General features: G+C 43.4%; 1 protein-coding gene across 1 annotated transcript in view; it reads right to left on the reverse strand.

Moving 5' to 3' along the window:
- Positions 1–24,644, reverse strand: part of ESR1 (estrogen receptor 1) — a 1,430,698-nt gene that overhangs the window by 843,841 nt on the left and 562,213 nt on the right. The window contains exon 3 of the mRNA XM_086926875.1: positions 23,743–23,859. Within this exon, the coding sequence (XP_086783001.1) occupies positions 23,743–23,859 (117 nt within the window). The remainder of the gene's footprint in view (positions 1–23,742; positions 23,860–24,644) is intronic.

Genomic DNA, 24,644 nt, shown 5'->3' on the forward strand with positions numbered 1-24,644 from the left:
GTGCTCCAGGACCCACACGAGACTGTATGAACACTATCAACTACACAATCATTCTGCAGACGCATCCAGTGGTTAGTGCTCGAGTCCCAACCAGCCATGACCAGGCAGGCACTGTTTAGGCTTGAACAGAGATGGGTGCACTGCCTTCAGCTTGATACAGTAGGGCTCAACGATGCAGTCCCCTGGGCTACCGTTTCCAGATGACACTTCCTAGCTAGCTCCTGTACCTACTCATCCTATACATCACAGACACCCTAGCTTGGCACAGGCCATCCCACTACATTGCCGATCCGCCCCGCCAGAGGGTTTCTGTCCTACCCTCGATGATCCACAAACGAGGCATCCCAACACGATGGCCCTCCTAGTACCTGACTGACCCTTGTTGTCTCTTACACGAGCCTAGCAACCCATTCACCATCAGGGAGCCCACTCCATCCCCCGGGTTGCTGACTGGTAGTAGCCCCCTTCCTACAGTAGTTGCGCGCCACTCCCTGCGCCCTCCCTGTTAGATCTTATTTATTCTTTTCCAACACCTGAATGATATCCATCATGTAGTAGCAACCCAGTGCTACTCCAACCCCTAGCAGACCATGCATCCGCTGTCTGCGGGCAATAGCGACCTTTCCAACATGGCCGCCAAGTTTGCCATTATTGCCCGGCAAGGCAACTGCTCTAGTTCCCGTGCTACCTGGGCGCATGCGCATGACGCGCGGAAGGCGCCACCAAACCCGCGGCGCTTTGGCGAGGTAGCGGACAGCCTACATAAAGATGGACCCTACCGGGACACACCACCAGCTGCTCCGCACCCTGACCAGGTGCCGCGAGCGTGAGGGGTAGGTGTCGCCGCCGTCCCAGCGTCTGTGCACAGGTAAGCCTTGTCCCCATGCCCCGATGACCTGAGGCTCGTATCAACGCTTGCAGCCCCACAGCACCAGGCGGTGACGGGGGTGGCTCTCAGCTCCGCCCGGGCCCCCCGCCCACTCGCCACAATGCGGCCAGCGGATTAGAGGGGTGGAGCGCCCGCCTCTCCCCTGCCTCGCCTACGCCCTTTAGGCTGAACTCTGAGGGCTGTTACTTGCGCGGTACTCCGCCGTATCTTGGCACTGTCTTCGCTCGTGCTCACGGGTTGCGAGCATGCAGTGTTGTATTGGTGCCGACTATGCGAGTTGGACTCCGCGCTGGGTGCTCCTTTGGTCTGTTGATGCCTTACACGGACAGAGTGGTTGGCTCCCCGCCCACCCGATGACTGCATATGTGGTATTGTGTAAATTAGCCCTGGAGGCCAGCTGGGTGCTTACCCCTGCGCCCCCAGCGTGGCTGTGCTAAGGCACGAGCCCGGTCCTCTCCATTCCACCATTTGAACTAGCCTTTACCACCAGGCACTAGTCCCCTACCCTGTGATTTGCAATTCACAAATCACTCCTTCCCTTCCATACCCTGCAGGTACACCCACCAGACAGCGCTGGCCTCACGGGAGCATGCTGCGAGGCCTGTGTTACTCTCCGTTAGGGTAAGAACCTTCCTTTCTTCTCCCAGGAATGGGTGTGGTTTTGATAGATTCGGCTATACACTTTAGACTAGTGTTTAACTTGCACTCTGGTTTCTCCAATGAGAGATAATAGTCGCGCCATATTTAGACCGATTATGAAGGGAAATTCACATCCACCTCGTGTTCGGTATGAATGTTTTCCCTGCACGCCCCCCTGACCCCCCACAGTGTGGAGAGCATTTACCAAAAGTCACCCCCTATCATCTAAATGTATAATCACAATATTGAGATATGATTTGACCCGCTCTCTTTTATTTACTTTTTGCTCCTACCTTTAGGTCGCCTAATTAGAGCAGGACCCCTTGGCCCTCTTTGTACCCGACCCAATGAAGTTGTATTTACATTTGCTTTTTACTTCCTGAATGAGCATTGTATCACCTTTTTCTTGTGTAGTACCTTGTTAAGGTCCTGACGAATCGCCGGTTGGCGAGAAACATGTTGACCACACCAGGGGGTTGAGTTAGTTTTCTGCACACTCTACAGTTTCTAGCTCCCCTCTCACCCCTTTTAATCAGGGAATCAGCCACGTCAATAAAATCCATTGTGGACTGCTTACCCTGTTTTAATATTCACTCACTTTGCACCGACTACACTTTCTCTTTTTCTCACTCACACACACCATCGGCAAGGAACAAAAGAACTCCGCCAAAAGAGTGCCTTTCGGCATTCCGTCAGACATTGCAGCACCGGTCTGACGAGGAGCAGTGAGCCGATGATGAAACTGGACATCCTACAGTCAGGGTGTGTTTCACACCTAACGCTCTGGGTGTGTGAGGCTCTCTAGTTCCGACAAGGGAACCTTCCTAGTTCCTTGACTCTGCACTTCTTTTCCTTCTCCACACTGTAGCACTCTCCCCGCGGAACTTTGTACCCTTCTGTGTGCTCTATACTAGGACATGTACACTGGACCCCATTAAATATCGTCCTTTCTCCGTTCCTCTTGTTGTTTCAAACATCTCCATTCAGTCCACAGCAAGGGAGCCTCGTCAGGCACCCTGATCCAGGATGTACAGCAGTAATGTTTATAACTACTCAATAAAGTTCAAACACTTTTGTCTGTTTATATGAATCCAATTGATTCCATGAGTAATCTCAAGTGATCCATGGCTTTATCATTTATTGCCGTATTTCATTGTAGTTCGACAAGTGCCAGCCAGGCTTTACTCATATGACACACAGAGATACAATATTGGCGTACTCCAAAGTAGAGAATGAATCCCATTGCATTTAGGGCAATTATTGCCCTTCCTCAGGAGTAACTATGATATAAAATTAGAGTAAACGTTGTTATAAATATGCACTATTTGCACATTTTATGAAATTCCCACCCCATATACATTGCTCTAATGTGTACCGATTTAGTGTACATAATTTCCAAAATTGAACACACCTAAAAACTAAACCCAAAAACATAAAAACATAACGATTGCGCAAAATCATGCATCCATGCTATGCTTTTTATTAAAAAGCTGTGCCCTAAAACCCTTGACCAGTGCTCAATTCAAGTACTTAATACTATCTGTGCCCAATCTACCCCAACCTCATCAACTGAAATCTCCACATGCACTGAACCTCACCCAAAAAATTGTGACCAAATCAACAACTTACAGCGTGCCATAGCTTAAAAATAAATCAAAATGTTCAAGTGCAACCTCTATGCAACATACCTCCACCATATCTGTGAACGGGGCACTTCCCTCATCCATACGTGCTCAGCTACAGACTGTTACTAGTGTGCCAGACATATATTGAAAGTGTCACATGCATCCATATCACATGACACACACTATTGTACTGATATGTAAAAAAAACACTACCAAAGGAGTGTTCCCCCTTGTGCAAACCAACACAAAAGTGATTCATGAAATACAAAATTAAAAAATACGAATTTGAAAAATACAAAATCAAAAAGTTAAAACATTAGAAAATAAAACTATATGCAAACAGCTCATCAACAACGACATTCAAGATAATGATGAAACACATGTAAAACACATTAAGACATTAAGCTCTGCAGATGTAATAATTACATTAGACTATTAGCTCCCACCCATGCTGCTCTAAAAGAGCGAAATATTGCTTGAAAGTCCAATCTCCCCCTTTCTTAACCTGAATCACAGAAATTAGACTTCTCGGTTTAACCCAACTCCATTGGTTCCTCATCCTAATTTAGACTGTGCACTCACCGATCATTTTTGCCATGCTCGTGCTCTTGATGCCTTCAACTTCCCCTTTCTGCACATCTTGAGAGGAATAAGTTGATTATTTGCAGATTACAAATATCATTGATAATAGAGACAATGAGAATCCTCATATCTAAGACGAAGAGGTGCAATCATTTGCTATATTCTGTGGGTTCCATTCAACAAATGAGCATTTCCCATTCAAGACCCTGCTGATCCTACATATATGAAAATGTACAGAGCTACTTATGTTCATCCATCTTGGATACTGTTAGACCTGGCATCTTTTGGCGTGTTTCCCTAGTCTTTTTTCTTTCTGACTTCCCGCTTTTTACTTTTTGATGGTTTTGTTTCTCTGCACACTTTCTCACAGCTGTTCAGTGTTAAAGTGCAAGTGCTCCTATTGTAAATTGTGCTATGGATTGGTGTTTCCATGATTGGCATCATTTAGTTCCTAGTAAGCCCCTAGTAAAGGGCACTGAGGGTGCCAGGGCCTGTAAATCAAATATTGCTTGTGGCCCGGCAGCACTGGTTGTGCCACCCACACAAGAAGCCCTGAAAAGGTTTCTCAGACCTGCCGCTATAGTGTCTGCATGCAGTTTGTAACTGCCAGGTCCACCTGGTAAGTGCACCCAGTTGCTAGTCCCAAATCTTCCCTTTTCTTACACATAAGTCACACCTAAGAAAGGCCTAAGGTACCCCTGTGGGCAGGGTGCTGTGTATATTAAAGGTGGGACATGTACTGGTGTGTGTGACATCTGTAGTGAATTACAGTGTATAACATTTTACAAGCATATCTTCCCATTGGGACAATATGGGGAAATGGGGTTTAGTATGCTTGAAAATGAATCTTTTAGTAAGGATGATTTTTACGTTCTGGGTTTGAAAATACAACTTTTAGAAAGTAGATGTTTTCTTGCTTAGCCATCCTGTGTGCCTCTGTTGGGTTTCTGGATTGATTGGCTGGCTTTGGAGTGACTGGGGCTGTGGGTGTGCATTCTCTTCAGACATCCACTGAGGGGTTGAGGTGTCTCTTGCCTTTCCTGGATGAGTCAGGGCTGGGCTGAATAGACCTAGGCTGCATTTAGAGTAGTGGGAAGAGATTCCCTTGCACGTGCATGGGCCTGGTCTACCTTGGACAATCTTGTCTCCACCTCCTGCCAGAAAGCCACTCCAGAGAGGACAGGACTGGTTTGGACTGGGCACAGACACTCTCTACCCCAGAGAACTAATAGAAATGTAGTATAAATATTCAGGTCCATACCCCCAAAATGTAGAACTCACTGAATCAAGGAACTTGCAAAGAAGACGAGCTGGAAGAACTGCTAGGAGTAGCACTGCTTCTTTGCTGTGTCGTTGATTTGCTGGGTTGGCCTTCAGTTGCTGCTTCTGCCTTGGGAAGTGAAAGGACTGGATTGAACTTTCTGAACTTGTACTGGTATCTTCATGGGCTTGAAATAGAGCTTGTTTCCTGTTCTGAGGTCTCAGAGGCTGCAAAGACTTCACTGACCTCAGGGTACCGCCTCTGGAACTGGTGTTTCAGTTGCCACAGAGGGGGGAAAGTCGCCGACTCCGTCACCAAGTCAGTCGCTGGCTCTGTGTCCTGAAGGCACAGCAGACGGCACTGTTGCATCTCGCACTGCAACGCTGGTCTCACAAACGACGATGGAGCCGCTGCTTGCACTGTGACCAGTGGGCACCGCACTCCGCACCGCCTGTCTTCACTTTGCCACCCTGGTCTCACCTACGCCATCGCTGCACGCTGACCTTCTCTTCTGTGAACGCATCGTGGCTTGGGGCACCGCTCGTAAGTCTCATGACGCACCGCCTCACACTGCAGTCTGGAACAACCGATGCCAGATCCCCACAACCGGCTCTGTCGCCTGCAACATGATCTGTATGCACCTCATAGAGCACCCCTTTCACTCCGCACACAGCCCTAGTTTCACCAATGCCGCTGGACGACCATCACCGAGCTGCTGCCTGCACCATGACCTGAGGGCACCACATGCCGCACTGCTCCTCTTCACACTGCAACCACGACGGTTGCCACGACTGGCCCACATTAATGTGTCAGCCACAACACAAAAGGTACTGTTTACGAGTCTGCCAACACCCCGACCGACGCAGTCAGATGGAACTGTTGGATTCTGTTGTTTTCAGTACTGCAGTAGCACCGGACGGAACTACTGACTTCAAGGAACTGCATTGTTAAATTATTCTTGCAAAGTGGATATTTTTAAGTACTGTATGTTGGATTTGTATCATTTTGGTCTTGTTTTAACTATATAAAATATTGGATATTTTTCGAAAATGGTGTGTTGTAGTGTTTTCACTATATTTCTGGTGATTATGTTCAAATGCTTTACACACTGCCTCTGAAATAAGACAGACTGCTCGTGCCAAGCTACCAAGGGGGTGAGCAGGGGTAATTTTAAGAGTTTAACTCCCTTACCCTGACTAGGAAGAAGGGCCCATACTTGGACAAAGGTACCTACTTCTGCCAACGAGAGATCCCCATTTCTAACAGATACCATAAAATATTAGCATACTTTAAATACTTTAAGAATATTTATGAGGAACAGAAACAAATACGACCCCTTGTTGATTTGGTTCTATTTGAATGTTAAGTTCACAAATCCCGACTATATTAAAATATGGACATTCATGAGACCATGAATTGTAGAGCCTGGCAACCAGATGACAAAAAACTAGGCCACAAATTTGTAATGGAAGGACTTTATTTTTGACTGATATCCTAAGAGGTCAAATCAGTTTAATCACACCCACTGATGGTAGAGTACCATATCAAATGTTATTATGTATAAAACAGATTGGTACTAAAAAAGTAATGTAAAACCTAAGCCTGCTATCTACTCTACTTGCTTAACCATTAGCTCCGGAGACTACCTATAAAGAGTTCACTGGCAGAACCAAGAAGGTTATACCGCCAAACATTTTGGCAACTAAAATAACAAAACGTACAAAAAAGAATGATTGGCTATTTTATCGACTGGAAATGTAATTCTTTTGTAACTGGCCTCCAAAGAAAGAAAAAGATTATAAGCCATCTTGCCAACCACCGGAGTGAGATAGCAATTCCAGGTAAATATTAAAAAGTAAACTTTTCATTTATTGTTGCCATCCATCTCTTGGAAACTATCACTGAAAATATCTTATAGGTGGCTTGGTTGTTGCAGCTAAATTTATTTGCACTGTCTAAAACATAACCTGCCATTCTGTTCCAGAAGGCGGGCAAAGTGATGGACATCACTGTTTTCTAAGAGTGACCAGAGCTAACTGACAGTCAGGAAGGATACTGAAGTCTGTGTGTTTTTTCAATATTAAGGAACAAAAATCGAACAGTCCCAATAAATTATAAAAGCCCCATCTTGTTGGTACCAGAAACAATATAGGGAACACAGTGCCAGATGTACTGAAGGATTTTGTGATTGCAAACCCTGCAAACCCTGCAATGCACAAATTGTTGTCCCTGTCACTGCAAAATCCCTATTTGTTATGTGCAAAACTCATTTAATGATTTTGAAAATTCTTTTTGACTCGTAAAATAGGTTTTGTGATGCATACCTAATCACAATTTGGAAAGGGTGTAAAAGTGATGTTCCTTCTAATTTGGGATTTGATATGGTGTGTGTCATCGGATTGCAACCTCAATTCCGGTCGCCAACCATTGACCAGTTACTGACTCTTTAAAGTAGGTGGTCACTGATATGTAAAGTGGACCACAACACCTTTGAGAATTGGTTGGCATCCTCAAGGGGACAATCCCTGTGATTTATTTCGAACATGAGTTTCATAGGCTGCTTTAAAAATGTGTAGAGTTTTACATTTTGACATGCAAACACAGGGATGGTGTTCTGTTGTACATTGCAGGCCACCATTTTTGTGTTTGTAGCGAATGACAAGGGGTCACAAATTGCACACTGCCTCATTAACATTTTTTAGGCAGATCATTCTATTGCCCGCCCCGCGAACAGGGACTTATTTTAACCAACCTATTGGTACATAGTTCGGTTCACAATATCAGAGCTCATTTGCAAATTGTCAATGCGCAATTTGCAACTGATGTTTGTGAATGGGCTCTTTGTACATCTGGCCCTAAGTTTGTGAGTTAATCCGAGAATAGCTTTAGGCAAATTATAATTTTTATGTATCTCAGTTTAACTTTGGTAGGGTCTGATCTGACTGAATAGCATTTCACTCTTGCAAAAAGAATGCAAAGCTTATGCTAACAAAAAGATCACCACTTTTTATAATCTGAGGACTCTTCTGCAGAGTGAGCCACTCTAAGTTAATCACAAGTTTGCCTACACCAAAGCTTTATCAAGCTGCTACTTTATTCATTTATTGTGTATTTTTATGTAGTGCATAACAGATCTAAATGGCTAACACAGTGCTTTACAATGAAACATGGATGTACAGTGGGTGCAAACATGACCATACAATCAGTCAAATTCAACAGCGACAGTAGGTTTAGGCAAGTAACCTTGCAACACATTCTAACAACAAAATAGGATGTTGTGTACGTATGTACAAAAATCAGTAAATGGTCCTAATAAACTCATGTAATTAATGAGAAGAGCAAGAACTGTGTCAGCAGACACTATAGAGTTGTATCTTTAAAGAATATTGGAGCCTTGCAATGTTCCTGTAAAGATCCACCTTCACGAAGATTGTGTAAACAAGGTATCTTTATCGAAGAGTAACAGCAGGTACCTCCAGCTAAACTTCACAGCTATCAGCAAATACAGGGGCATATTACCAACAACTAGCGATAATTATCGCTATGTTGGTTTAGCGGCAATATTTGTATCGCTGAGCTGCGGCGATTTTTATCGCTTAGGAGCCTTGCTATTATCAAGGTATATCTCCTAAGCGATAAAAATCGGCCGAAATGCATGAATATCGCTGTAAAGTCAGCGATATTCATGCATTACCGAGCTAATGCTCTTAGCCATGTTATCCACCTCCCATTGGATAACATGGCTAAGAACTGCTCAGGGGCAGGTGTTAGCTTTTGGAGATATTCGCGCTTATCGCGAATATCTCCAAAAGTTGGTAATAGGAGATAGCGATGTTAGCGACTGTTTCCAGTCGCTAACATCTTGGCACGCCCACTTTGCCTGTCATTAGTGATAAATATCACTGACATGCAAAGCGGGCCCAAGATGGTCGCTATCTCCTACTAGCGGTCGCTAACTGGTGTTAGCGACAGCTAGGTAATAGGGAGATCATTTTATCTCTGCTTTCTTGGCTTTTAAAGCCAAAAAAGTGGAGATAAACCCCCTTGATAATATGCCCCATTGTTCTTTTCAAAGGATAACATGCCAGCCTGGCAACAGGCTCAACATTCCATCATATGTAAGATCACTCCACAGTTCCCCAATCTGTGTTAATGTTCTTTGTGGTGCTGTTCTGTAGTATCCGTTGAGGTGCTGACTGGCCTGTGTGATCCACCACTGTGTTGTGTTGCCAGATAAACTCATTTGGTTCATCACTTTGAATTCAGAATGTTTTACAAGAAATAGCAAAGTTGGGTAGAAGGTGAAAGGCAGTGGCGTCTGGTCACATTTTAAAGTGGTGAAGCGTAAAAGCTGGACATGAATTATACTGTTGCAAGGGAGTCCAGCCAACATAAGGACGCTCAGAACATACATCATTCACACAATCATCCCCCCATTAATTCGTTCATGTTTCCATATCCTCTGCATTCATATGTTCATTCATCCATCCTTCTCTAGAGACTCTCCCATTCACTCATCCATCCATCCATCCCCTGCCAAGCATCTTGCCAGCAGACACTGAGTGCAATGAAGCAATAGATCAAAAATCAGTAGATGATTCTAGAAATGAGAACGCATCACTACGGGGGATAGAACACTGTATAACAACAATGCTCTTAAAAAGTGCCCCTTCCTCAGAGAGGAGCCTGATGACAATTTGTAATGCAAATGTAATATGTTCAGTTCATCAAAAGGCACACGCTCTGTGGTTAATTCATAGCAAAGGTGCTGCGCCAGCATGCAGGTAGGTCAGGGCTATAGAAAACTTGTGAGGCGAGTATCACCAGTCAGCATGGCAGGCACTGAGCCTCAGACACACTCTTCATGACAGATAAAATCGAATAAGATATCACCCGCTCCCATGTTTTATTTCCACTTGATGTAGCGGTATATGCGGCACATGCCGCTTGCCTTTTTCACGTCAGACTATCTTGAAATCACTACCGGATGGTTATGGCAACATACAAAAATCGCATGAGATCCCCTGCATCGGTGCACTGTTTTTCTTTTAATTGATGTACCACTAACACAGCTCTTGTCAAAAATCTCATATGATTTACCAGCTGTACTAAAGATACCAATCTGGCAACCTGGATATTGTTACACACATCTTTATAGTCCTTAGCCCTATGCAGTATTTACAACACACCACCTTCTATAATGACAAAACCGCATCCACAGTAAAGAGAGATGTTCCATAATTCCGACGATGGAGTCGCATTCTTTCCCATTCATTGAAGGTAATCCGCTTGTAAACTATGCCCCTGCCTCCAGAGATAGTGATCTGATCATCTCACTCAAGTGACAATGGACACCTTTATCTCTCTAGCCCTTACCATAAGGTACCACTGGCTCTCTCCTCTAACGCCAGGCGAGCGCGTACCTTCATCACACCTCACACAGAAAAAAAAAATCACACCTCACGTGCAACCTAGTTAAAAGTTGAAATCACTCCCCCGGAGAAGACACTCACCTTCCAGACTGTCCTGCGTGACCTGTGATCCAAGTTTATCAAAGAACAATACAAATACACATTTTAAAACCTTGGGCAACTCGTTTTCCATCCGCTGTAAACCTGTGGCATGTCATTCCCTTACATGGTACAAACGCATAAGATTGCTTGGCCCCTCTTCTAAGGAAGTACACCACCATTAATGCAGTCGTGGCCCGGCCGGCATGACGGGCGGGTGGGGTGGGGTGGGGGTTTGGAAATGGGGTCGTCGCGGGGAGATGGTGGGGCGGGAGGGGTTTAATGAATGAAAAATAAAAAATAAAAAGTACCGTCCCGCGCCATGACTCACGTTCCCGCCGGCCTGCATTTTCCAATTACTAAAGGTCGTCAACAAAGGAAGGCAGCCACCCTCCGCCAATCACAATGCTGCAATGGCAGCGTTGTGATTGTTGAGGCCCACCCGGGCCATTTTCTCTATGTAGGCTTATGCATGCAATATCCTACATAGAGAAAAAGGGAGAGTGGGCGGTCCTGCTCGAGGGCAGTGGGGGAGTGGCTTCCCCTCTATTATGCGTACTGACTATTTGGTAGGCCCTAGGGCTGACCAAACAGTCAGTACCCACAACAGTGGGGAAGCCACTCCCGCACTGCCTCTATTGTGCGTAATGACTGTTTGGTAGGCCCTAGGGCCGACCAAACAGTCAGTATCCACAACAGTGGGGAAGCCACTCCCCCACTGCCCTCGAGCAGGACCGCCCGCCCCCAACCAGGCACTTTTGCTTTCTCGCCGTGCGAGAAGGCAGGAACATAAAATGGCACTTTTTACCATTTATGTTTCTGCCTTCTTGCACTTCAAGAAAGCAGTGGGGCGACACCCCCACGCCCCAATGGGAAAGCCGCCACTGGTGAAAGGCATCATAGGTATCATCATCAATATGAGGAACTTTAAAGATGGCAATGGCAGCGATATAGAAGGCATTTTTTCCTCTTTTTCAAAGGCGCTATGGAATGGACAAGTATTAATAAGGGGAGGAATATGGTTTCTTTACTATTTGTGCCAAGGCAGAAGGGGTGCTTATGTATTCATTTTTTACATGAAGACTGGTGTTTCAAGAAGGACGTTTTCTGAGCACCAGAGAGAACAGAAGTAACAGACATGGTGAATTTATGGGCCAGGTGAGGCATTATATCTTGGTTAGGCCAAGGAATGAAGTTGCTCATGTGATCCAGGCCTTGATGAGGGTAAAGCAAGGATGTGGTGACTCAGTCTCTGTCTTCGTACCATCTTCATTAACAACTTACACAGTACAGTCAAGCTGTGATAACAGATTCTCTAGCAATAGATGGCTGATGCATGCAGAAGAGACTTACGTCAAGAGCAGAACGAACGGATAACGCTACTATAATCTTTGGAATTGCACTGCAGAAAGAGGGATTCTTTAATTTGCATATCAAAGCTTCAGTTACTCATTAAACGTAAAGACAAATCTCTGAGCTTTAGGACCACAATTAGTAGAATCACATATATGTGGATAACATTTATGGAATTAGTAAAATTGAGGATCAGGCAGTGAAGAACAAAAATAGTTTGATTCTATTGCAGCACTAGGGTGCTGTACAAGCACTGGGAGATGCTTCTCTTCCAACTATTTTGGGCGCAGCAAATTTGATGGTGGCTAGATTTGTGGTTTCAGTATGGGTAAATATTTAACTTTAATGAACACAATTTTGTTTTACAGATCATTTCCCTGACACCCAGAACAGGACCAATGATTTTCTTGAGCACTTGGGTAGCATTTAAAAGTATAAAGTCAATTGGAGCCCTTTAACCCACTTTTATCTGGGGTTTTGACTATTCCAAGTTGGAGCCATAAAGAGCTATTCTGAAGGAACTTGCTAATAGATTTTTGCGAGAGGCGATAGTCTGTGTGGGCCAAATTAGGTGGACTATGACTCATCTGTTTCTCATGCATTAGTGAAAAAGTTCCAGAGTAATAAAATTTGTATGGCTCTCAGTTTCACAAAGCCTCACCTCCTGTGTTTTTCCATAAAATCCTTGGATGTACTAACTCATTGCTGAATAGTAGCGAGAAGTGTGAGGGTATATGCAGTGCTTAAAAGCCGCCACAAAAACAAATACACCTACTGCAACTAATTAGGTAAGTTCTCAGCAAAGCTAGTGGTATCTCAATCTCAATGGCAATTGACTACATTGAAAGCCAACTGGAGGCACCTAACAAGAAAATCTTCAATGAGCCTCACTTGAGAATTTGTATTATAGGCATAAGTGGCACTTTATCAAATCCTAACTGCACGTCACTTGCCCTACAGACGCCTGACTGCTCTCCTTCCCTCTCTCTGCCATAACCAGCATTGCCTTCCTTCCCCCTTCTACCGTGTTTTTAACCTTGTACCATCCTTTCCTAACTTGTTATGCTGGCCTTGAACTGGATGATCGTGTGATACAAATCCACTTACATTCATACATGTGCACAGAAAGGGGGCTTTGCCACTAAGTTACCAGGAAAGGCAGTGATCAAGGAGTAACTGCAGACAACAATCTCATACTTGTCTTTAATTGGTTTGAGGCTGTCGCTGACCCGTTAAAACAAGGAGTCTCATTTATGAAAAGTGTTGGATCGCTGTGTGAAAACAGCAAAGCAATGCTTTTTAGTGTGCCCTCCTTGCAACACCATGGATGCGCCGTATTTACTGTACGGCGGTCCATGTTGCAAGGAATGACAGATACATTAGTATTCCTGGCGCATCTGTAGGCGCAAAAGTGGCACATTGTTGGGGTGTATCTGAAAACAGACGCAACTCCAGCAATGTGTACTTTCACATGGGGCAAGCCCCATATCAATGGGCCAGCATCACTTCTCATGCCTGCTGTGAGGCAGATGTAAGGATTTGACGCAGTTGCATCCTAGAAGTGTTGCAGTGAAATCTCATAGATTTCACTGTGACACTTCTACGAGCCTTTTCTGCGACGGAACGCCCACCCTGCATATATTATTCCTGCTCGCAGGTATAATGTTATTACAAACAAAGGGGTCCCGGACTGAGGGGGACAAAGAAAGACCTTCGGATGTGAATATTTAACCAGCAATAAGGTCACAGTACGTTGTGAATAAAAACATCGTACTCTTGATTTGTCTTTTCTTTCATTCTTTTTAATTTTCATAAATTTCTTTCTTTGTCCCCCTCAGTCCGGGACCCCTTTGTAATAACATTTTACCCAGGTCCCAGTGATGGTTATTGGGTTAACTCTGTTTAATATAACGCAGGTATAATGTAGCGCAGGGGTTTTCAAAGTGACGCATCTGCCTAGATGCTTCACTTTGCAAATAAGGTGCAGTGTGACACATATTTTACGCTGCCGCAGCATCACAAAAAGTGACGCAACTGTGACATAAAGGGCTCATAAATAAGGCCCAAAGTATTTAAACATGTGGTCCTCTGCTCATGCCTAACATCCATTGCAAACTCTTGACCAGGATCAACCACTAACCCTTGCTAACCTATCACTTCAGCACCGGATCATTGTAAATGGTGCCTAACTATTTTCCTCCATAAAACCTAAGTATTGGTCTTTTATAAAACTCTACCAGGGTGAGTCAGCAACTTCTACCCAACTTCGCTCCATCAAAAGTAGGCCAGAGAGAGCGCATAAGACCCGATGAATAGCCACCTAGAGGATAACACTGGCATTAATTTCCGCTTGATTTTCATGTGCTGTATTTGGTCGTCATAACTCCTGATCCCTTTATTCAACTTTTTGTCAATTATGCATCTTTGTAATAATTAACTTACATACCTTATAACTAAATTGGTTTTGGATGGTTCATTTGCTTATATTTGAGCTGCAACATTGTTTTTGAAATTGTTGCTCACACAGCACATTTGGAAGCTGGGGCTGTGGATGTCAACAGGCCCCTGTCCTTGCATTCAATTTTCTCAAATTTTATTTTAAAATGCAGGTGTAGTTTTAAAAAAGGTTTCTCCTTTTGGAAAACCATCACGAGGAGCAAACGGTTCTTTGAACCACTGCCTGCTCCACCCACCAGTGCTGGCACGATTCCAAAAGAGGAAGCTGTCCCTCACCTACAGCTGTCCTTTTGAAAAGCATGAGGGGCAAATTCTCAAGAACCTATGGCCGCGGGAACGTCACTTTTTCTGACGTTCCCGTGGCGATAGTGTTACCGCCTTATTCACAAGGCTGCAAAAAACACAGTTGATGGACAGAATGCAGAACAATGTCTTACATTCACCCCAGTACAAAGATCTGGGCCTAAATCCATCGGTTTTTTGCACTCCACACCACTCTAGGTCAGACAATGGCTATATGCAAATCAGCCTTGATCCTGTGCCTCATGGGAACAGTCCAGCCCGAACTACCAAGCCATGTCTTTCCTAGACTGGAATCATGCATCCAAGGACCGGTTTCTGGCTACCAGCCTACTTCAGCCTGGATAGCTTGACTCCAGTGATGTGGAGAGCTTGGGACTCACGTCTGAGCATACCCAGCCCACTTGGGGTGAAAATTGCAAAAAACACAGTTGATGGACAGAATGCAGAACAATGTCTTACATTCAACCCAGTACAAAGATCTGGGCCTAAATCCATCGTTTTTTGCACTCCACACCACCCTAGGTCAGACAATGGCTATATGCAAATCAGCCTTGACCCTGTGCCTCATGGGAACAGTCCAGCCCGAACTACCAAGCTATCCAGGCTGAAGAAGGCTGATAGCCAGAAACCGGTCCTTGGATGCTTGATTCCGGTCTAGGAAAGACATGGCTTGGTAGTTCGGGCTGGACTGTTTCAATGAGGCACAGGGTCAAGGCTGATTTGCATATAGCCATTGTCTGACCTAGGGTGGTGTGGAGTGCAAAAAAACGATGGATTTAGGCCCAGATCTTTGTACTGGGGTGAATGTAAGACATTGTTCTACATCCTGTCCATCAACTTTGGTTTTTGCATTATTCACAAGGCAGCGTTAAAGCACTTACATGGCTTTAAGCAATGTTAAGTGGCTTAACCCTGCCTTGTGAATAAAGCCCCTTTCACGCTAAACTTAGCACGAAAGGGGCGAGCAGTGGGTGTTGCGTTGGGCATTCCACAGCAACACTCATTGTGCACGATGCTGCCACCTATTCTCAAGGGCAGTGTTAATTGGTGGCAGCGCCGAACTTAAGACCAGGAAAATCCTAGTCTTAAGTAGGCAAAACGAGGAGAAATGCTATATTTCACCTCGTTTTTACTTTTTCCATGTACATGAACAACCCTCCCCTGCACACAGACACCCTTGCACTCTGGTGCGAGGGTGCCTGCATTGGGCTAAGTCGTGAAACTTAGTGCCATTGCAAGGGGAAACGACAGGCTGCACCATATTGTTGAGAATAGGGTGCAGCCCAGCATTTCCGAAGTGGCGATGAGAGGCGCTAAGCCAAGGAGGATAATGCCTCTCACGCCACTTCATTGAGAATATCCCCCTTAGTTTGTTAACACAATAGGTTACAAACCATCCCTACATCTCTTTAAGGATCACAAACAGGAGGGGGACATCTTTTCATGCGCCCTCCTGACTGCCATTCGGAAAGGGGTGCAAAGGCTGGTTTATGAGCCGCAAAGACTTTTCCAACGAGTACACGGGCGTTTGTACATTATGAAAAGGCTCTTGAACTCTCAAATTCTGTGATTTTGTGAATTAACGAATTTTAAAATCAAAAAAGGGCTTTGTACACCTGGCCTCGGATTGGATAAATAATATGTTGTTCCATTGAAAGGCGAAACACTTCTTTCTAAAGCCTTCACTCGGACTCGACTCAGGACTCAGATTATTCTGAAAGTTAGTTTGAATTTGTCATATAGCGTATTCTAGAAAGAGGTTGCCTTGTTATCAATATATATTTTGATAGAAAAAATAAAAAGCTTTTGCTCGAGAAAGGTAGCTTTTAATCTAGAAGATGCTCTGTTGGCAGTTTATTTCCCCCTTCCCAGTGTGGGCTACATTGGGACAGATTTACAATACCTGGCGCATCCCCAGGGATGCGCCAGTTATTGTGCTCCGCACCATGGGGCAAAAACGGCACAGATGCATGACGCATCTGTGCCGTAAAGGTGGTACAAAAGGGGGTGGTGATGGGCGGAGCATCTGAATCAATCAAACACTCACACCCAGTCAAAAGATCTGGGTTAAATCCATCACCGTTCTTTAGCCCACTCTGCCACCCCAGTTCAAACATGGCTATATGCAAATCAGTCTGACCCTGTGCCTCATGGGAACAGTCCAGCCTGAACTGCCAAGCCATGTCTTCCCTGGACCGGAAACAAGCTTCCGAGGACCGGTTTCTGGCATTCCAGCCATCTTCAGCCCGGCATGCTTGAATCCAGTGGCAAAGTGAGCAAGGGACTCACGTCTGAGCATACCCTGCCACACTTATGGCGGCCAAAAGAGGCACAAATGGGGGTGGTGATGGACGTAGCATCTGAATCAATCAAACACTCACACCCAGTCAAGAGATCTGGGTTTAAACCATCACCGTTCTTTAGCCCACTCTGCCACCCCAGTTCAGACATGGCTATATGCAAATCAGTCTGACCCTGTGCCTCATGGGAACAGTCCAGCCCGAACTGCCAAGCCATGTCTTCCCTGGACCGGAAACAAGCTTCAGAGGACCGGTGTCTGGCATTCCAGCCGTCTTCAGCCCGGCTTGCTTGAATCCAGTGGCAAAGTGAGCAAGGGACTCACGTCTGAGCATACCCTGCCACACTGACGCATCTGTGCCGTAAAGGTGGCGCATTGCTTCAAGCAGGCGCAGGGTTTTGACGCAGCATTGGCCTAAAAGTGACTGAGTGAAATCTTGTAGATTTCTCTCAGCCACTTTTGCGAGGCGCACCTGCCCCGGAACGCCCACCCTGCGCCGGAACACCCACATGTGGCGCAGGGCTTTACAACGTGACGCATCTGCCTAGATGCGTCATGTTGTAAATGGGTCGCAGGGATGCGCCACGTTTACGCCGCCGTTGCGCCAGTCCGACATAAATCTGCCCCTTTCTTCTTAAATGACCCCACTACCTCGTTCATAATAAGAACTTTGATCCGTATATCCCTGTAGTATGCCTTCACGTCCACGATGGAATAAAAAACGAAAATCACTGTACAAGTGTGGTAGCTGCACTTCAGTTAGGTCACACATCTTAGATGCAATAGTACACTATAGAAATGTGCTTGAAATTCTATAGATGGCCACTTTTGACGACCATAAGGTGATGTGCAAAAGAGTGCAAGGTCCTGGCAAAAAGCAGATTGTTTTACACGCCGATTGTAAAAAAGGAAAAAAAAATGTCTTCAATTGTGGGCAGATTAAATGTAGTGATACTTTTTGTTCTGGTGGGTTTCGACCGGAAATGGGTAAAGACAATTACACCAGAGGTTGTAGGTTGCCTTTCAACCAATAGACGTTATATCAAGGGAATTAACAGAGGGAGAGTCCATGTCCCTGCCATTAAATTAGCAAAATATTTACTTTTCTGCAAAGTAAGGCTAGGCTGCTTCCTCCCTCTTCATTGAACCACGTTCAAACAGAAAATATATTTTTAAAACTACTGATTTGTGCACTGAAATAATGCCACGATGCTCAAAAGTACAAACACACATATGGAAAAAGTTTTAAGGTGTACACACCTACGCCTCTCTTGGGGTCATTTCTATTCAGACACTAAAGAAATAAAGAATCTGGGCATACAACAACAAACGGATCATTACTTGTTCCTTGCTTTGAAACGCAAACCACACATTATCTTTAGAGCAGTTGGAGAATAAATGAACTTAAAGATGGAACTGATAAGATGTAAGTTCAAAACAGACTTTCTCACTCATACTACCTTGAATTTCGGTAATGTGTGTCAGTGGTTTACATCAGATTAACAAGCATTTGAATTACCATTCGTCCAGAAAATGTTATTGTTATTCATGCAGAATGATGATAGGACACAACTCCTCTGAAGCAAAATGAAGGAATGTCATGCAGCAAGTAAATGCAAAGTTCACGCTGCTCTTGTAATGACAGTAACAGCCATGAATCTGTCATTAATTGTGCTTCAGTAGCACACAAATTGCACTGATGTTCTAACGTGTACTCGGTAGTGTGATTAAACCAGAGGTTGATGTGCAGAATTTTAACAGAAGCTGGAGTGTCATATCTATAATATCGGAGTGAACACAGAACAAGTAGCCAATATTTTGCTAGGAACTCTATGGGCCGCATTTATGAGCCCTTGCGTCACTTTTACGCCGCGGTGCGTCACTTTTTGTTACGCACCAGTGGCGTAAAAAATGTGCCTTGTTGCACCATATTTACAAAGTGACGCATCTAGGTAGATGCGTCACTTTGTAAACCCCTGCGCCACATTATACCTGCGCCAGGTATAATGTATGCAAGGGGGGGCGTTTTGACGCAAGAAAGGGTTGTAGAAGGGACGCAGTGAAATCTATGAGATTTCCCTGCGTAACTTTAAGGACGCCGTTGCGTCAAAATCTTGCGCCTGACTCACAGCAGGCGTAAGACTGACGCAAGCCCTTTCATATGGGAAACATCCTTAACAACGCAACTTTTACCACGCAGTACCTTTACGATGCAACTTTTACAACGCAAACCATTACAACGCATTGCGCTAGGGAGTGCTCTAGGATAGGGAATACGTTTAATTTACTATCCAACACCTTCCCTAGTGTCCACGGGGACTGGAGTTGGAATAGTAAATTAAACTAGTCACTATCCAGCACCCCAAAGCGCTATGCGTTGTAAAGGTTTTTGTTGTAAAAACCGCGTTGTAAAGGCATGCGTGGTAAAAGCATGCGTTGTAATGTGATACATCCCTTTCATATGGGGCTTGCCCCATGTGAAAGGACACATTGCTGGAGTTGCGTCACTTTTGTGACACACTCCAGCAATGCAATGCGTCATTTTTGCGCTTACAGATACGTCCGAAATACAGACGTATCTGTAACTCATTGCGCAATGATGCGTCATAATGTAAATATGACGCATTATTGGTGTCGCAAGGAGGGCGCAATGAAAAGTGACGCATCACTGTTTTCACGCAGCGATGCGTCACTTTTCATAAATGAGGCCCTATGTCCCTAAGGAATGTTACCATCAGGGATACGTTTTGTAGTTTGATTTTGTTGTGGCCCAAGATAAAACGTTTGCCCTTGAGTTCGGGACAATTGACTTTGTTGAAGCCGGGCACGGTTTTAGGTCTCTTGACTTTCCAAAATCCCAGAATACTGGCTCAAAGAGTGCGGAAGTGGGCTGGCTTACAGGAACTGGATGCCCTGCTCAAGAAGTCTTCTCAAAAGGTACATTGGTGGGAAAGCAGAGGAATGGGGGGGGGGGAGATTTGGCCGGGGACATGTCAGGGAAGGGGCATTGATGCCAGGAAGAATGCCAGGAAGAACCGGTCTCCCAGCTGACCCTCACAACAGTGAGAACATTTTCCTGTCACTGCAACAGGTCTTAGGAGATGCCTGTCTTTTTTATTTTTTTTAAAGAAAACTTGTCAATCTGTGCATAGCTCTTGTAAATAAAAAAAAAAATAGAAAAATAATGATCCAAAGTACTTTGCATCTTTGCACATTCTTAATGTTAGGGCAATCCCAAAATGTACCATCTTTCACTTTATGCTTTAGTCTTTTCTAACAAAATATCTTGTATCCCTCAATGGTCTAAACCTGTGAGAGCAAATGACATTGTGAATCTAGCTAATGGTTTAATAATATTTCCAGGTCAACAATCTTTGTTTCTGAAGAATACTCATTCCATGATAAAAGCATCAAGGAACATGGTACATGATGGGAAGTAGAGGAGTTGTTCAAGTAGATCACAAAGAATTGAAAAGCTGGTCAAGAAATAGATATCGAGTATGAGGGAAACGATACTAGGAAAATACGCAACCCTAAACTGAGCCAATCATGGATTAAATACTAGAGAGAGGCAGATACTGAATGAAGAATATCATTTATCCCTAAAAAGATGATAAACTGAAAACGTTTGCTCAAATTCTCGAGGAAGCTGTATAAAAAAGGGGTTTGGATCTCAAAGGAAGGATACCGGTGCTGAAGAAATATTCCTCATTAGAATTTGCAATCATTTGAGAATGCTTTTTAAGGACATGTGTTGCAAAAAATGCTATTTTCACATAGAATAGTATGAAATAGTAGTAGACCTATACTAAGGCGACTCATATCAAGTTTGACACTTTTTGGGACGTCAGCCTATAATATTTTCTTGATAAATAACAAAGATGTGTATTAAAAAAAATGGAAAAGCAAAAACAATGTGAATACATTTAGAATATATTAGTAAATGAATTTCAGTTTGGTGGAAATGTGATGTGCAACACATCCACTGGCTGAAAGCAGACTACATACCCCATAATAAGGATCTCATTAAGGCATATTTAAGTATAAATATGTTGCTCGTTATTTGGTAGATAATGATTTTGGACAATGGTGAGAGCACTTAGCTATGGGAGTGTACAAGTGCTGCTCAATTTAAAATTGCTCTCTTTAAGGATGCTTTGCCTTTACAAAACCCAAAGCAAGAAGCCATTAGATGAGAATTGTGTTGTTGACGTGAATACTGGATTCTAAATATGATTGGACATGTTGTTTCCCACTATTACTACGTCAAAAAGGAATTCCAGCCCCTGCTAATGGAACTATTGACTCTCTCCGGTCAAAGTTCTGCTCTAGTCGCCTCCACCATTTTGCTTTCTGCTTTTGCCTGATGAGATCCAAGCCTACAACATGTCTTAATTGAGATGTATACCATTTCTTTTCCTAGCGAGGAATGGAGCAGTGGTTCTTAATCTCATGACTTCAACGGATCCCCACACTGAAACACTATTGTAAACTGGGGACCCAGCCTAAGCAAGTTCTGCCATTTGAACTGTGCTGCTCCCATGTATTAAGCTAAGTATATCAATTTAATTTCTAGCGTTCAATTTCAAATTCCTTCAAGTTTATATAGGGAATTAGCATTTTAAATTTTACATTTTGCTTTTAATGTATATCTACTGTATTAACCTGTAATATAATAACATTTTCTAAATAGACCCCGAGATCTTCACCCATCTGACCCATGTTGCTCTACAGATTCCATGTGAAGGACTGCCGAATAGAGCAAACAAATCTAAACACATAGGATTAATGCGTTAGTCACCTTCCCGTAGTTTCAGTTCAATCCAATTTTTAACTGTTTATGGACATGTAGAGACAGCTCTTTCAAACCTAACAACAATCATATAGCAAACATTATTTGTTGTTTTCAAATAAAGTGCATCTTTGATTCGTTTTGCAGTTCAAAATATAAGATTTATTTTCTTAATGTTTTGGCAGCAATCACCATACTGATTTCAAGTGAATTCTATTAAGTGATTACTTTAACATTATATATAATAAAGTATTCGATGCATAACAATACACTGTACAAAAGCGAGAGTAAAACAACTTTTTGAAAATAGGTCTGGGACACAATAGCCATTTAATATCCCAATTATTTTACAACAAACTAAAATCGGAAACTCTGTCACAGATGCAGTACAAAATGCACAAGTTCTTTTTATTCTTTTCTACATATTGTGCCACATCCTTTTGTAAGTAGGCATGTTATACCCTAGGCTTGTTCTTGTAGGCCACATAGACCTAACTGTAGCAAAATATGTTTCTAATTAAAGTGTGTACTTTGTCATTCTTTAACATGGATTGGCAATGCTAATAGGTCTTACTTTAATATGCTACACTGTGCACCCACACAGGCATGCTTAACACCCTTCAGGCACAAATCATCACTTCTCAACCTGAGCTCACAGAGGGACACTGTTCATCTTGCACTTACACAGGCATAACTCCTCTGTACTCTTATATATGGACACCCCCATGGGACCCGTACAGGCATACCAGTCATCCTTCTTCCCCATACACACTCCTTTCAACCATCACTTTCACAGGCACAACACTCACTCTGCACTTATGCAGGCACACCACTCACCCTAACCTTAAAGGCAACTTGGTTGCCCTGACCTCTCGAAGGAGAGTCCTACATCCCGCCCTCAGCAGGTACTAACCTTACTCACCCCTCACCCAGTCACTCCACTCACCCTGCACTCATACAGAAAAACTCACTCTATACACTCAAAAACAGACTTCTCCCCTTGCACTCACACAGGCACATCCCCCACTCCCACAAACAGCCACACTACTCATCCTGCACTCATACAGACATTCCCCTCACCCTGCAACCATACACACACTTCACTCACCCAGCACTCACCAGGCACTACTGCACCTGCATTATGGAATACTGTTCACTGTGCACCAGTCACACAAACACTTAGCTCACCTAGCAATCACATAGGCACAACTCACTCTACATTCATATATACACACTCCCTCTCTCTGAACTCACGCAGACACGCAGCTTACCCTACTCTTACAGATTCTTGGCTCTATCAATCCTGCTGGCATTAATTCATTCACGGTTTGGTTTCCATACATTTGTAGTTTTCTAATTTTTGTTCTCTCATGTTTCCCTTCCCTTACCTGGAATCTCCCAGCATTGTTACCGGTGCTTGCCTAATAAATCGTATTACAAGAATTCGTCAACTTCAGACTTATGGCAGTTCTTCTACTTTGGCATCCTGGTGCTCCCAAATTTGCATTGTTTTCCTGGTTCCTCTTATGATCATTTTATACTACCGTCATCAGAGTTTTACATATGGGAAAAACGATTAGGTGTATATATGATCTAAGACTATGCAAAGGCAAAAGAGTGCATTTTTAGACATACCAGCTACCCTTTTTACTATTTCTAATTTCCCACCATGGCATACATATGCACCATCAAAAAATCAAAGCTGTATTGCAGTGGTCTGCAATGTTAAATAGACACAACAATGTTTAGGTTTGCCAATTTTTACAGATATTTCCTTTTCAGAGGAGGTTAAGCATATTACCAAACCTACCAAGAAGATGTTCCATTTCAGTGAAAGATAGAACAAAAATATTCATTTCAGAAACTTCAAAAGAGATTTTAAATCTCTGCCCATTCTAAAACATACTGATTACTCACAACTTTTCCTTTTAAAAATATTTTTTTTCCTCATTCGCCTTTGACCCCCACAAACTAGTAGTTTGCACTCTATAAAACACCCTTATCTATTCAAATCCAAGTACCTATTACTTACCACCTTTCATCATTCCCACTTCGTAGCACTTGCGAAGTCGACAAGCCTGGCAGCTCTTCCTCCTATTCTTATCTATGGTACACTGATTGGTTGCCGGACACATGTAGTCATTGTGACCTATAGAGGAAAATACAACAGGAACATTATTAATAAATGTATCTGATGATGCGTGGAATTTTAGTGACAATCTAAGAGATTTGTCCAAATGAGCATTCCAATGCGACAAGAGTGTACTAATATCAATGGTGACTACATGTTGGATCTCAAAAAGTGTACTGTAGCATACTCGAAAGCTTTGTCTTGAGAGCCACCTTCAGTTAGTCTATTACTGGAGTTATGAATGGTGGTATGTTACCTCTTACACAAGGACATGACTACTATGGGGGATACTTCATGGAAAGGTAGGCTGCAGTAGAAAGCGATCTCCTCAATTAATTAGAACACATGTTGAGCACTATATTGACACACACACACAAGACAATTGGCAGAGCAAAGTATAACATACAAAATCTGTTAAACTACAATACCATAATCTCAAACAAAAAATATCACTTGCCTTTCGTCAAAGGTGACCTTTATAAATTTAAAAATTGATCTTCCAAACATGAAATAGAAAATAATAATTTCTTGCAAAGAGGACAAACTATGATATTGCACACCTTCCTTCATTTAGCCTCCATAGAACTCTTTTAGAAATATTTTAAATTATTTTTCTGATATAGAAAGAAATAGGGGGGAAAGTACATTCTTATCAATCTATATGGCTGTATTCTGACAAATATTTGTCACAATTTCCCAAAAAACAAGTGCAATACTTTACATTCAACCTACACATTATTTTACAGTGCTCCAAAATGTAACCTGGACGGGGTCATCTAACCCATGACCTTTAGTGCTAGTAG

The sequence above is a fragment of the Lissotriton vulgaris genome, chromosome 6 (genome assembly GCF_964263255.1).
Source record: "Lissotriton vulgaris chromosome 6, aLisVul1.2, whole genome shotgun sequence".
Taxonomy (NCBI): Eukaryota; Metazoa; Chordata; class Amphibia; order Caudata; family Salamandridae; genus Lissotriton; species Lissotriton vulgaris.